The following is a 16462-nucleotide window of genomic DNA, read 5'->3' on the forward strand; positions in this document are numbered from 1 at the left end:
ATGAAAATGGATTAGAAACTACAAATAAGAAACACACACTGTACTTAAGAATAGCAAGTATCTGGGTGGCTCAGTCGTTAAGCATCTGACTTCAGCTCAGGTCATGATCTCACAGTTTGTGAGTTTGAGCCCCACCTTGGGTAAGCATGAGTCCGTCCCTCTTTGGATGAACACAAGCCCCACTTCAGGTAAAAACATGAGCCCTGCTTCTGGAGAGTCCTGCTTTTCTCTCCCTCTCTCCCTCTCTCTGCCCCTCCTGGCATTCTCTCTCTCACTCACTTGTGCCCTCTTTCTCTCAAAAGAAAAAAAAAAAAGAGTAAGAAACAACTTCAGGATATATTCTAGTAAAACTACTAGACTTTAAGGATAAATAAAAAATATTTTAGGTATTTAGGCAAAAAAAAAAAGACAAGTGAAATAACATTAAACTTTAAGAAAATGATTTAAATATCTGAGGAAGAACTGGGTTAAGTTAAGCAAAAACTAAAATAAACTACAAAACTAAGCAAAGTAAAGGAAATATTAAATTCAAGTGAAAACAGAATTCTTGCCAAGAAAAGTAACTGTAATATATTCACCACATGATTCAGCTAAAAATACTTTTTACATGGTCATAATATACAAAACAAAATTGTGATTATAACTCTATTAAGAGGAGAGAAAGACAGAAAAAGGGCATATATATGTTTTCAGGGCAAGCAGAGAATATATGAAAAGTACTTACATCCTCATATTCCATAAGGAAAAGTAGAGATAATGTCTAAAACTGAAAAAAATCAAAATGTTTCGAATGCAATATAAGTATGTTAGAGATATGTAGGTGAGTACAAAGAAAAACAATAAAAAATAATAATAATAACCTAGCTCCTTGGGGAGTCAGAAATGATGGAAGAGAGGGATGTTACAAGATCACTGTTTTGGGAATAAGTTTTGTAGACTATATGTAATTCCAATATTAAAGAAAAAAATAACAATTATATAACCAATTAAAATAATTTCAATGTAAGTAAAAATCAAATTTAAAAAGATATCACATTAATAGTTACATATATGCATGTATTTACATATGTATATATATGCATGTATATGTATGTATGTATACATCTTGTCTGAGAGCAAGTCCTAGCAAACAATAAAATTAATTGTATATGTGCATAATATGCTATATGTGCATAATACCCCTTCCATTTCAAAGAACTTGCCTTGTTTTGACAGTGTAAACTCAGTATTTGCAAATTTGAAAGAAAAAGAAGTTACACTTTCTTTTCAAATAAATAACACAATTAAAAATAAAAAGCATTTCACAAAGAAAAGTAAAAGGTTAAAAGTAAAGTCAAGGAAAGGGGTGCCTGAGTGGCTCAGTTGGTTAAGCGTCCAATTCTTGATCTCAGCTCAGGTCTTGATCTCAGGGTCATGAGTTTAAGCCCCACATTGGGCTCCATGGGAAGCCTACTTTAAAAAAAAAAAAAAAAACAGCCAAGGAAGGAATCACTCTTTCATCTAAGTAAAAAAAAAAAAAAAGTACCCCACACTAGCCAGAATCATTCTGGAATGGGCCAAACATGTAAGCAGAAAATGGCCAATAATACATTCATGAAAATATCGCATGGGTATTTAGCATGGTCAGTTATTATTTCTGTGAACCATTTCCAGTGAAGAAAGGAAAACAAATGCAGCTGTTAACAGAGTAATTCCAATTGGTTCCCTAAAGATATCAACGGTATCAGAAGTAAAAATGATCTTGGAAGGAGTATAAAGTTTAAAAACAAAGGGTTTAAATAGAAAACAAATCTAAGATTTATGTCAACATACTAGATACCTTGTGAATCTACCATTGACTCCATGAATAACTGCCACACAAAGTGAAATAATGAAATAAACCATCCAGGTGGCACTGTTACTGCAACTCCTCAGCTGTAAAGACATGGCCTAAAAAGTAACTGGGTTTGTTTGATTTATATTTTATCATAAGAACCTAGATTAACATTTACTGAGAAAAGCTACTTGCTAGTTTCTATAAACAATTTTCTATTCTTTTATACTTAAAAAGTATATTTTGGCAAAAATACTTCAGGAAGAGAGACCTTAAATTATTAAAGGGAAAGTTAAGTAATGCTGCTAAAAAACCAAATAGCAAGTTAATGTAATTACATGTACTGAAACATGTAGCATAATTAACCTCAATTCATAGATGCCCTTTATCTTGTAACTAAATAAAGACAAATTTCCTCATTCCTCTATAAAAATTCTCATCTTCACATGCACTTTTAGCGTGAGCTACGAAGTAAAAGCACTGCAACACTGCAGAAATACTACTCACATATAGCAAATCAAAAGCTACAGTAAATACCTTGAGAGTGCCAGAATGCTGTTAGCCTCTGCACCAGCAAGAACAATTACTATAATAATATCCTCTGAATGCCTATTTACCTCCCCTAACTACAAAGATGAACTGGTGGAAGGCATTTGTCACTATGGATTTAAAATATGAATCCTGAGTCTTACAAGCCTCCTTGAGGATTGAGGCAGGGACACTCCCATTCATAGCCTTTGAAGGATATATTCTCAGCCTTTAAATCTTCACCTGAAAGCATTTTCAATACCCCAGACACCAGGTAAGCACTAATTCCCAGGAGCTTGAAAAGCAGGAGCTGTAATGAAACTGCAATACTTCTCTACAGGCAAGAGAAAACAATATGGACAACTACTAATCCACTACAATATAAATAAAAATCGTATCTGTTCTGTATCCAAGTGTTGAAGGGAATGAGGTCAGAGAAGGTATTAATTATAAATTTTTAAATACAAAATACATTTCCTAACCAAAGGATTATAACACTACAAATAGCTATCTCTCAATTGGATAGTTCCAACAGTCATAAAAATAGTAATGAGGCAGTTATATAATGCATTATGATATTTTATTAACTCCCAACTATCAGATACCTAGTATGTGCCAGGTGTTGCCATATGCATCAGAGATATGGCGGTAAACAAAACAGAAAAAAAATCTCTACTCTTATGAAACTGCCACTCTGTTGAAAGAAAAAAGAAAAAAGAAATAATATATCAGTGCTAGAAAGAAAAACAGGAGGACCATTCATTCCTATTTGCCCTATGCAAATACCTGTTGTCTTGGTGGAACTATTAAAAGCATATTCTTTTACTCAAAATATCCTGGGTATATAATAACTCTAAAGATAATGGGATAGGTACATAGCAAAAGGTGCTATTTTAGATACTTTGGTAAGAAAAGGCCTCTTATTATGATGATAAATTTCAGCAGTGACTGGAAAGAAGTGAGGGAGCAAGCAATATGTTTATATGTAAGAGGATCTTTTCAGACAGGATATACTGTGTGTGTGTGTGTGTGTGTGTGTGTGCCCTCGCGCGTGTAGAAGAGAATCTGTAAAACTTCACTGAGAAAGGATGAAAATCCATAGTTTCAATAAAGAAGTCTATGAAGTAGAAAATTTTTCAGTCATTTCTTGCCTAAAAATGGTTGCGAGGGTACAGTTTCAGCCATCAATCAGTTAATTCTGGTAAATTCCAGAATTAGAATAGTTTCCCTAAAGAGAACGTCTTCTCTATGAATATAAAATTACCTTATTATGGGTTTTAATACCATTGACACTTAATGTCATTTTATATATCATATATTTCCCTAGACCATAGGTGATTCTGGACCTCTGGTGTTTCCTTAGAAATGCAGATATGGTGTGAAATGGAATTGGTAAATTCCCTAGTAATAACACTAGTAATGATAACAACACACCATCAACAATAATAAACAAGTGACATTTTAAGTGTTTAGTGTGTGCCCAAAACTGTTCTAAGCATCTTAACTGAGTTACTCATGGATCTGGCCATTTATCAGACTGTCCAGTTAAGGGGGTCCTTGGATCTCCCTGGGCATTTTGACCATGCTCAATTTGCTCTTAGATGACATAATCTTAATTAACAAATACTGGATTTTAGACAAACAAGTACATGTTAGTTTTATATGTTACACAATGGAAAATGATATATGTGACTCACAATCCCAAAAGTAGAATACTACTGGTAAGTGGAAATTCTAGAACAGTCCACAGTTGTTTCAATCGTTTCAATTCAATTCATTACTTGAAGTTCTTCTCTTTGCTTCCATTGACAAAAAGTCTACTTTACTTCTGTGGATTCAATTTTATATCTTATTTAAAGGATCTGTTTCTACCATTTCTACCATCATTCTGTGTTTAAGTTTAAAGGCTTGGCACTGTGGAGGCTCACTGTAGGGACACCTATGAGAAGTCTCTACAGCTTTCCCCTCCTTTCCCCTTCCATTAGAGACCTATGTGGCTTTTAGAAAGGTTACACATGTACCACTTGAACCAAAGTACATGTGTGAGTTAAGTAAACAGCATATTGTATTTCCCCACCCAACTGTCATTAGAATAAATCTCAAAACTTGATGAAAATTACAGAACACAGACCTCCTATTCTTAAGAATATCATAGGAAGATATGAGGCCTGAAGCTACTGTAATTTTGCTACCATGAATTTTACTACCATAAATGAGGTGAAGAGTCAAAAATATAATGATTATGAATGTACAAACAATTAAAACAGAGCTTCAAAATAAATATATCAATATGGGTCCAATTATGAGAGAGAAACCACACAAGGATAATTAATATAAAGAACTATTAACTATAATGGGAATTAAAATAATGAGGGATTATATAGCTATAAAGATGTAAAGAGAACTTAAAAGAACTTAGGAATAGGGCGCCTGGGTGGCTCTGTTGGTTAAGCGTCCAACTTTGGCTCAGGTCATGACCTGTGCTGACAGCTCAGAGCCTGGAGCCTATTTCAGATTCTGTGTCTCCGTCTCTCTCTCTCTCTGCCCCTCCCCTCCCTCTCTGCTCAAACTGTCTCTCTCTCTCTCAAAAATAAAATGAAAACATTTAAAACATTTTTAAAAAAAGAACATAGGAATGACAGATAAAAGAAACAGTCATTATTCCTGAGGCTCAGAGGACCCAATGAAGGGTTCTTTCTCCCCAAGCTCTCCTCTCCAGTGCTGAGATCCAGAACTTGTTAGAGAGCAAACAGCCTTTGCTCACTGAAAGAAGAAAAGTTGCTCACTTACTAGGAATCTACCTAAGGAACTTGCCAGAAATCATTCAACTAGGGTGCCAGGGATGTTATTCACAGAGGTGTTTAACCAGAGGCACTTCAATACAAAATGACAAACAATACACATTACAAACAGGGACAGCTAGAGGAAGCTGCTGACAGCCACCCTGTACTGTAACACTAGAGCACCAGGAAAGTTTCAAGGGCCTCAGGAGTCTGGTGCTGGAAAAAGCCAAGCTCAGCACAAGATAAACAAGCACACCAGCACCTGTTAGCAAAACCATTTTCCTCTGTACTTTACTCCAGGGCCCTCTACTGCATGAAGCTTCAGTGCCAGCTGGGGGCTGGGAATTAAAGTTACCAGATCAGGGAAAGGAGTTAAGATGGTGGAGCAGCATGGAGACCCTGAACTTGTCTCATCCTTGAAACGCAGCCAGATCAGCACCAAACCATTTTGAACACCTAGAAATTGATCTAAGGATTAACACAACGATCTGCATAAGTTGAGCAATGGAACTCGGCAGGTACGCGGTGCAGAGAGGTGAACCGGGGGAGAGAAAAGCCATGGACTATAGGGAGCTGTTCCTGTGGAGAGAGGACAGAGAAAGAGAAAGGGGGAGAGAGCAGCACTCTGGGATAGTGCAAGAAAAGCACTCCCCTGAAAGTAGCTGGAGAGAAAGAGAGGAAAAGAGTGAAAACATATGCAGGGGACTGAACAAGAAATCTGTTCCCCAAAATCATTGACAGGAAGAAAGGAGTGGGTTTCAATACCACCTGGATTCTATAAAGAGTAGAGCACAGAGTCTGAAGTTGCAGAGCTCAGTGCCTGGTGGTGCTCTGGTGAGGAAGTAGGGTGAATCCCCAGGAGCAGGTAGTGGGTTCTGAGGGACCCGTGGGCCACATGGTGAGAAGCAGTTCACCAGCTTGGAGTGCATTTGGTAGAGGCCATACAGCCTCCCAAAAAGCAAAGGCCCCAGCAGACCCTGGAGAGCAACCACGTTTGCTGGTATTGGGACAAGGACACAAGAGTGCGGTGAAACCTGATGCCGGCTATGTGTGGTGATTTGCCATAATCTCTGAACCTCTGCCACTGCAAGACCCCATGAACATTTTCTGGAGTAAGCCAGCACCAGCCATTGCTCAGTGAGACCCTCCCCCAGAGAGTCAGCATGGGCCCAAGCCATGAGGGTCTCTGAAGTGAGGGGTTTTGAAACAACCCCATCTGAGATAAAACTGGAGAGAGGTGCCACCTGGCAGGCAGACAATTGAGACACAGGCAGGGTAGACGCGGGGAGTGGATGGAGGCCTGACACAAAGGAGGGGTGCTTGATCATGGGGCAGTGAGAGCATGAAGTTTCTGTGCCAGAGACTAGGGAATTGGGTGAAGCCATTTCCACCCTCCGCACACATGCAAGCTTACATGCACGCCGTACTTATCTACCCCAGTAAGCTAAGCAGAACCGCCTAGTGGAGACTGGAGCCGTTACACCAAACCCCACCCAACTGCGCCCTCCAAGCACATCCCCTACAAGACCAGCACAAGACACTCCACCTGCTTAGTGTATGGACTATAGAAGGAATCATAGTTTCAGTTCTAGGAGAAACTTAACTTCATTAAGGTTTCATTCTGTTTGCTGGTTCATTTATTTGTTCGTTATCTTTACTTCTGTTTTTGCTTAAATTGTTTTTTTTCTTTTTTTTATTTTCTTCCTTATTCTTGGATACAGAAAGAGAAAAATTTATTTCTATTTTTATTATTTTTTCACGTTATTTTTTGTTTTGATTTTTATTCTATTTCATTTTCCTTATTCATTTTTTCTAAGTTTTTTTAAGTTTTAAACTTTTTTACCTTTTTGTTCTTTTGTTTCCCTATTTTCTCCATTCTATCCAGCTTCTTTACACAAGCAGACCAAAATAAATCTAGGATATAGCTTCCTTTATTTGAATTTGTGTTTTGTTTTTAATGTATTAATTTTTTTCTTCCTCCAAAATGAAAAACAAAGGAATTCACTCCAAAAGAAGAGGGAGAAATTACAACCAGAGGCTTAATCAACACAGATATAAGCAAGATGTCTGAACTGGAATTTAGAACCACGATAATAAGAATACTAGCTGGGGTTGAAAAAAGCATAGAATCCCTTCCTGTGGAGATAAAAGAAATAAAATCTAATCAGGATGAAATTAAAAATGCTATAAAGATGCAATCTCAAATAAATGCCACAACAGCAAGGATGGATGAAGCAGAGCAGCGAAACAGCAATTTAGAAGATAAACAGCAATTTACAAGATAAAATTATGGAGCATAATGAAGCAGAAAAAAATAGGGAAACAAAGGCAAAGAGTACAATACAAGACTTAGAGAACTTAGTGACTTATTAAAAAGAAATAACATCCAAATCATGAGAATCCCAGAAGATGAAGAAAGAGAAAAAGGGGCAGAAGGTTTATGTGAGCAAATTATAGTGGAAAACTTTCCTAATCTGGGGAAGGACACAGACATCAAAATCCAAGAAGCACACAGATCTCCCATTAAATTCAACAAAAAGCAACGATCACCAAGGCATTTTCATAGTCGAATTCACAACTACACAGATAAGGAAAGAATTATGAAAGCATCAAGGAAAAAAAAAAGTTCTTAACCTGTAAGTTAAACAGATCAGGACCTAAACAGATCAGGATAGCAGCAGACCTATCCACAGAAACTTGGCAGTCCAGAAAGGAGCGCCAGGATATATTCAATGTGCTGAATCAGAAAAAAATATGAGGCCAAGAATTCTTTATCCAGCAAGGCTGTCTGTTATTCAAAATAGAAGGAGAGATAAAGAGTTTCCTAGAAAACCAAAAACTGGGAATTCATGACCACTGAATCAGCTCTGCAAGAAATTTTAAGGGGGACCCTTTGAATGGAGAAAAGACAAAACAAAACAAAAAAGACCAAAGCAACAAAGACTAGAAAGAACCAGAGAACATCACCAGAAACACCAACTCTACAGGCAACACAATGGTGCTAAATTCATATCTTATAGTACTCACTCTAAATTTCAAAGGACTAAACATTCCAACCAAAAGACACGGGGTATCAGAATGGATAAGAAAACAAGACCCATCTATATGCTGCTTACAAGAGACTCATTTTAGACCTACAGACACCTTCAGATTGAAAGTAAATGGATGGAGAACCATCTATCAACACAGTATTCATGGTCTTTTCAAAAGACCAAAAAGTCTTTGATATTCCAAAAGGTCAAAAGGAAAGTGGTATAGCCATACTTATATCAGACAACTAGATTTAAAAATGAAGACTACAAGAGATGAAGAAGGGCATTATATCTTAACTAAAGGGTCTATCCACCAAGATCTAACAATTATAAATATTTATGCCCCCAACGTGGGAAAACCCAAAAATATAAATCAATTAATCACAAACATAAAGAAACTCATTGATAATAATACCATAATACTAGAGGACTTCAACACCCCACTTACAGCAATGGACAGATAATCTAAGCAGAAAATCAACAAGGAAACAATGGCTCTGAATGACACAATGGACCAGATGTACTTAACAGATATATTCAGAACATTTCATCTTAAAGCATCAGAATACACTTCTTCTCAAGTGCACACGGAACATTCTCCAGAAGGGATCACATACTGGGTCACAAATCAGCCCTCAACAAGTAGAAAAATACTGAGATCATACTGTGCATATTTTCAGACCACAATGCTATGAAACTCGAAATCAACGACAAGAAAAAATTTGGAAAAACCATGAATACTTGGAGATTAAAGAATATCCTACTATAGAATGAATGGGTTAACCAATAAATTAAAGAAGAAATTAAAAAGCTCATGGAAGCCAATGAAAATGAAAATACGACAATCCAAAACCTTTGGGATGCAGCAAAGGTGGTCATAAGAGTGAAGTATACAGCAATCCAGGCCCTCCTAAAAAAAAGAAGAAAGGTCTCAAATACACAACCTAACCTTACACCTAAAAGAGCTGGAAAAAGAACAGCAAATAAAGCCCAAAACCAACAGAAGAAGGGAAATAATAAAGATTAGAGCAGATATCAATGATATCAAAATCAAAAAAAAACAACAACAAAACCCAAAACAGAACAGATCAATGAAACCAGGAGCTGGTTCTTTGAAAGATATAAAAATATTAATAAATTCCTAGCCAGACTGATCAAAAAAAAAAAAAGGACCCAAATAAATAAAATCACAAATGAAAGAGGAGAGATCACAACCAACACCACAGAAATACAAACAATAGTAAGAGAATATTATGAGCAATTACATGCCAACAAATTGGGAAATCTGGAAGAAATGGATAGATTCCTAGAAACATACCATTCCTAGTTCACTACCAAAACTGAAACAGGAAGAAATAGAAAATTTGAACAGACCCATAACCAGTAAAGAAATTGAATCAGTAATCAAAAATCTCCCGACAAACAAGAGTCCAGGGCCAGACGGCTTTCCAGGGGAATTCTACCAAACATTTAAAGAGGAGTTAACACCTATTCTTTGAAACTGTTTCAAAAAATAGAAATGGAAAGAAAACTTCCAAACTCATTCTACGAGGCCAACATTACTTTCACTCCAGAACCAGACAAAGACCTCACTAAAAAGGAAAACTACAGACCAATTTCCCTGATGAACATGGATGTAAAAATTCTCAATAAGATATTAGCAAACCAGATCTAGCAATTCATTAAAAGAATTATTCACCATGATCATGTGGGATTTATTCCTAGGATGCAGGGCTGGTTCAATATCCACAAATCAATGTGATACATAACATTAATAAAAGAAAGGATAAGAATCACAAGATTGTCTCAATAATAGATGCTGAAAACGCATATGACAAAATACAGCATCCTTTCTTGATAAAAACCTTCAAAAAAGTAGGGATAGAGGATCATTACCTCAAAATCATAAAGGTCATATATGAAAGCACCACTGCTAATAATATCCTCAATAGGGAAAAACTGAGAGATTTCCCCCTAAGGTAAGGAACACAACAAGGATGTCCACTCTCACCATTGTTATTCAACATAATGTTGGAAGTCCTGGCCTCTGCAATCAGACAACACAAAGAAATAAAAGGCGTCACAAAGAGCAAGGAGGAAGTCAAACTTTTCACTCTTCACAGACTACATGATACTCTATGTGGAAAACCCAAAACACTCCACCAAAATCCTCCTATGACTGATACATGAATTCAGCAAAGTAGCAGGCTATAAAATCAATGTTCAGGGAAACAAAAATAATATAAAAGTAGAGAGGGAGACACACCATAAGAGACTCTTAAATACAGAGAACCATTAATGAGGGTCGCTGTTAGGGTGTTGGGAGGGGGTAGAGGTTAAAGGGGTGAGGAGCATTAAGGAGGACACTGGTTGGGATGAGCACTGGGTGGTTATATGTAAGTGATGAATCACTGAATTCTATTCCTGAAAATTAATTAATTAATTTTCATAATTTACAGAATTTACAGAAATCGGTTGCATTTCTATACACCAATAATGAAGCAGCAGAAAGAGAAATCAAGGAATTGATCCCATTTACAATTGCACCAAAAACCATAAAACACCTAGGTATAAATCTAACCAAAGAGGTGAAAAATCTATACACTGAAAACTATAGAGCTTATGAAAGAAATTGAAGAAGACACAAAAAAATGGAAAAACATTCCCATGCTCATGGATTGGAAGAACAATATTATTAAAATATCTACACTACCCAAAGCAATCCACATATTCAATGCAATCTCTCTCAAAATAACACCAGCATTCTTCACAGAGCTAGAACAAACAATCCTAAAATTTGTATGGAACCAGCAAAGACCCTGAATAGCCAAAGCAATATTGAAAAAGAAAACCAAAGCTGGAAGCATCAGAATTCTGGGCTTCAAGCAGTATTACAAAGCTGTAATCAAGACAGTATGGTACTGGCACAAGAATAGACAAATGGATCAATGGAACAGAATAGAAAACCCAGAAATAGACCCACAAACATATGGCCAACTAATCTTTGACAAAGCAGGAAAGAATATCCAATGGAACACTCTCTTCAGCAAGTGGTACTGGGAAAACTGGACAGCGACATGCAGAAGAATTAATCTGGACGCACTTTCTTATACCATACACAAAAATAAACTCAAAATGGATGAAAGACCTAAATGTAAGATAGGAAACCATCAAAATCCTAGAGGAGAAAACTGGCAACAACCTCTATGACCTTGGTCGCAGCAACTTCTTACTCAACATGTCTCTGGAAGCAAGGAAAACAAAAGCAAAAATGAAGTATTGGGACCTCATCAAGATAAAAAGCTTCTGCACAGCAAAAGAAACAATCAACAAAACTACAAAACAACTCATGGAATGGGAGAAGATATTTGCAAATGACACATCAGATAAAAGGTTAGTATCCAAAATCTATAAAGAACGTATCAAATTCAACACCCAAAAAAAAAAAAAACAATCCAGTGAAGAAATAGGCAAAAGACATGAATAGACACTTTTCCACCCAGATAGATGGTTAACAGACACATGGAAAAATGCTACCATTCATCATCAGGGAAACACAAATCAAAACCACAATGAGATACCACCTCACCCCTGTCACATTGGCTAAAATTAACAACTCAGGCAACAAGAGATGTTGGCGAGGATGCAGAGAAAGAAGAGCCCTTTTGGGGCACATGGGTGACAGTCAGCTAAGTGTCTGACTTTGGCTCAGGAGTTCGAGCCCCGTGTCAGGCTCTGTTCTAACAGCTCAGAGTCTAGAGCCTGCTTCAGATTCTGTCTCCATCACTCTCTGCCCCTCCCCCACTCACGCACTGTCTCTTCTCTCTCTCAAATACAAGTAACATTAAAAAAAAATTTTTTTTAAAGAGGAACACTTTTGCACTGCTGGTGGGAATGCAAACTGCTGCAGCCACTCTGGAAAACAGAGGCTATGGAAGTTCCCTCAAAAATTAAAAACAGAACTACCCTGCGATTCTACCCCTAGTAGAATTTCACTACTAGGTATTTATCCAAAGGCTACACGAGTGCTGATTTGAAGGGCACATGCACCCCAATGTTCATAGCAGCACCATTGACAATAGCCAAAGTATGGAAAGAGCCCAAATGTCCATCAACTGATGAATGGATAAGGATGATGTGGTATATATATATATATATATATATATATATATATATATATATATATACATACAATGGAATATTACTCAGCAATCAAAAAGAATGAAATCTTGCCATTTGCAACCACGTAGTTGGAACTAGAGTGTATTACGCTAAGCAAAATAAGTCAGTCAGAGAAAGACAAATAACATACGATTTCACTCATATGTGGAATTTAAGATAGAAAACAGATGAACATAAGGGAAGGGAAGCAAAAATAACTGCACATTTAGTATGTTTTTAATTTTTCATATTAATAAGGTTATTGGGCATTGAGAGAAACTAACACAAAAAAAAGTAAAAGAAAAAGGGGGCCACAGCTCACAGGGGAGGTCAGAGACAGACTCAGGTGGAAGTCATCAGAATATAGGAAATACATGAAGCCATGTCTTAGGTGAGTAGAATATAAGGAGAAAGTAGAGAATAAATAAAGAGATCAGAGAGGTAAAGCCAGTGGAATAATAATACTTAAAGACAGAGAAGAGAAAGATGAGTTTGAGAAAGATACCAAAAAGTGGAATCAGTAAGGTACAAAGAGACCTAAGAGAAAAACCAAATCAGGAAAAGCAAGGCAAGAAAGTTTCCAAGTAATAAAAACCAATGCTGTTTCCGATTCTGTGTCTCCCTCTCTCTCTGCCCCTCCCCCGTTCATGCTCTGTCTCTCTCTGTCCCAAAAATAAATAAACGTTGAAAAAAAAATTTTTTTAAAAACCAATAAGTACTCTTATAGACCCAAAATTTCAAATTAAATAGAAAGAAAGGATTATGTTTTTAACAAGACAATTTCAGAATGATGAAATTACTACCTCATATTTATGTATAACAATATGCACATGGTACTAGATAATACTAGAGTTTATATTTTCTAGGATACACAACACAATTGCCCAGATACTGAAGAAGATGTTCAAGAAATATTAAAAAGGCATTTACCCACTGGCACCAAATTGCCACCTAGCTAATCTGCCACAGTGAAAGAATATCAAGAACTAGAACATCTATAAAAAAAATAAATAAGATGTTAACATTGGCCATAAAGAGTTCTCTGGAGAATAATTATTAAACTGTAAGTTTCATGAAGATAAGACAATAAGCTGGCCCTACTCCTCCCCATATGCCTAGATTCCAGCATGGTGCCAGGTTCCATGTTTCTACACAGCTAACATCCCAATGGATGAAGGGGGGAAGAACAGGTGACACTGATGATGCCCAATTTTGTCAGTGTTTTGATCCACAGTTCCATGTTAGACCAAACTGGTGATCCCAGATCTCTAATTACAAGGATAAATAACAGAGGTTTTCATTTCATACCCAGAGCTTGAATAACTTATTCCCAAGTATGTATACATGCATTGCTGCTCTCAAAAATAGTTGTATCTTTTTATAGTTGAATCCTAACACTTTGAGGAATTTACTATTATCCACAGCCTTGAAAATGTCACTTCAAATAATTTATTAACATATTGGATGCAATATAAAACACAAATCATATATACTTCAAGCTACCATTACTTCAATCTTCTATTATTTACTCTATGAATTTGTAATACATTGAGGTTACAGGCATATGCTTGTTTGCAGGGCAAAGCCCCACACAATGTGAATCACTATCTTTACATCAAAAACACTTCATATCATCTAAATCAATATAAAGTTCAAGTAAGTCTCTTTGATTTCCACACACCTAACATAGAAAAAGGAAAAATTCCTAGTCACTCTGCAGCACGTGTACATTTTATTATTTCCAGGTATATTCTGACAAACATTTAAAAAGTGTTTTAGAAGTCTCAACTCAAGATTTCTAAAATCCTTCATGGACTCTTTTTTTAACTTTTATCTAACCCAGGATTAAGCAGAATTCTAAAATGTCCTAGAAACAGGAATTAAAAGTTATAAACTTACATTCAAGCTGTGCAACCACATCTCCAGGGTCTACTGCTTCAGGGAACACCTACAGTGGGAGAACACAGAGGGAAGCAGGGTGGAGAAGAGGAAGTGAAAGGAACATACACATAAAATAGTCTTTGTAATTCCCCTCTCCTTCCCAAAATATTCCTTTCTCATCCATAGAAACTTTGGACATTATTGAGAACTGTCACTTCCTCTCTGCTTCCCACAATCACTATGGAAGCTCTGACAATCAAACAAACACACATTATGGCTGGCTGGCTCTCCCTCTCCAACTTCACCAGAGCTGCTTCTTCATCTCAACTCCTCCCCTGTTGGTCACCATGGTCATACTGGCCTTCTTGGTGCCCCTCCAACTCATCAAGCTTATTCCCAGCAAGAAGTCTTTATATTTGCTATTCCTCTGCTTAGAACGCTTTTCCACTAGACCTTCAAATAACTGATAACTGTCTCATAATTCAGTTCAGCTTAAATGTTATCATCTTCTCCGACCACCCTTTAAAACAGATAATCCCCTGAATCCCTCAATTCCTCTCTGTTCCCTCACCCTCCCTTTATTCTTTTCATGACACTTATCACTATCTAAAATTATTCTATTCCTGTGTTTACTTCATTATTGTCGGTTTCTCCTATTACAGGGAAAGCTCCAGGTGGGAAGGCTGTTTGTCTTGTTTACCCAGTGCCTAGAATAGTGCATGAAACAGAGCAGGAAGTGGGTAATTATCAGAAAAGGAAAAGGAAAAGGGAAAGGAGAAGGAAAAGGAAGGAAGGAAGGGGAGGACAGGGAAAGAAGGAAGGGGAGGAGAGGGAAGGAAGGAAGAAAGTAGAGAAGGAAAGAAGGAAATAAAGTGAAGAATATGATTGGTAATAACCAAAAGCAGCAGCTTTAGGGAAAAACAGAAAAGAAACTCATAGAAAGAAGTACCAGAAGATAGCCAAAAGTAAAATAAAATCTATTTTTACCTATTAATGTCTCCTCTTTCTCTTTGTTGTGAAAATTATTATTTAATATTCAAGATGCTCTATTTTACATAGAGCCCACTAACACAATTTTAGAAATAAACTGATCCATTATGAAAATGAGGCAACTCATTTCATGAATAATACAATGCATATTTCTTTTCAAGCTTCCAGATTTAAGTTACAAATCTCCTTTTCAATGAAATCAAAGTATATATAGTCAGTAGTAATTTGTCTTTTAGTAATTAGGGCTTTTATTAAAAATTTGGAAGTACACTGATTATTTGTTAATATTTGATCTGTCACTTGAACTCACCTTTTCAAACACCATTCTGGCATTGAAGACCAGTGGAAAATTGGCTGGGACACATTGTGTCTTTTTGTATTGGCCAAACACACAGATGCTAAGATAGATGTCCTCCTTGTCTTTCAGCACCACTCCTGGACAAGTTACCTGAACAAAATTAGATAGAGAGATGTAAATGCTTTATGAATTCCCTGAACTATCCTACTGAAATAACTTACATGGCATTACATAAAAACACTAGTCTGCTAAGCCAATAAAAAGACGCACAAATTAAAAGAGATTCTCGTGTTTACAGAGTTAAATGAAATGCCTTTATATCTTCCATCCCTCTGAGAAATCTATGATTCTCCATTTGGTTATTTGTTCCACATTTGAAGCTCTGTGTACTGGCTCTTGGGACAGATACTAACAGTTTTAAACAGTCAGCCTTAGGCACCCACTTTATGCTGAATGCTGACATAAACTTATTCAGCATCATTTAATCACAAAGGATTAAGACTCAGCAGAAACAAAGCACTATCCTAGAGGACAAAAATAATAGCAATAAAAACCACAAATATGACCTGTATAACCCTAAATAGCAGCCCATATACACCCTCATCAAACGCAATATGACGGACTTTCAAAGCTAGTGAATTATAAATTTCTAGTCCAATGATACATTTTTTAAACATGAAATTGCACTTCATTATCCTCATGATTGACACAAAGTATAGGCACAAAATATGGTGTTTCTAAAAAGTCCACAGCACAGATTCCCCAGTCCCAGTCATATTTCACTGTCAGTGATCAACCACACCCTTAAAGAAATATTAAAGGCTCTCTAAGATTTGAATCCAACCCACCCACATAGTAACATTACTCAACATCCCCCAATAATACAATCAAAGTATATTTTTATTGTTCTCTAAACATACACATTACTGTCCTACCTTACATTCTTCCATTATCTGGATTACTACTCCTTACTACT

The 16462-nt window shown here is 36.6% G+C and overlaps 1 protein-coding gene across 3 annotated transcripts in view; it reads right to left on the minus strand.

Moving 5' to 3' along the window:
* SPATA6 (spermatogenesis associated 6) overlaps positions 1 to 16462 on the minus strand; it is a 147512-nt gene that overhangs the window by 113284 nt on the left and 17766 nt on the right. For all 3 annotated transcript variants that reach the window (XR_008294805.1, XM_027059247.2, XM_027059248.2), the window contains exons 2-3: positions 15499 to 15636; positions 14217 to 14265 (exon numbers count right to left, since the gene is read on the minus strand). Coding sequence is in view for 2 of the 3 variants with exons in the window: in XM_027059247.2 (XP_026915048.2) it covers positions 14217 to 14265; positions 15499 to 15636 (187 nt within the window). In the remaining variant the exon portion in view is untranslated. The remainder of the gene's footprint in view (positions 1 to 14216; positions 14266 to 15498; positions 15637 to 16462) is intronic.

The sequence above is a fragment of the Acinonyx jubatus genome, chromosome C1 (assembly GCF_027475565.1).
Source record: "Acinonyx jubatus isolate Ajub_Pintada_27869175 chromosome C1, VMU_Ajub_asm_v1.0, whole genome shotgun sequence".
Lineage (NCBI taxonomy): Eukaryota > Metazoa > Chordata > Mammalia > Carnivora > Felidae > Acinonyx > Acinonyx jubatus.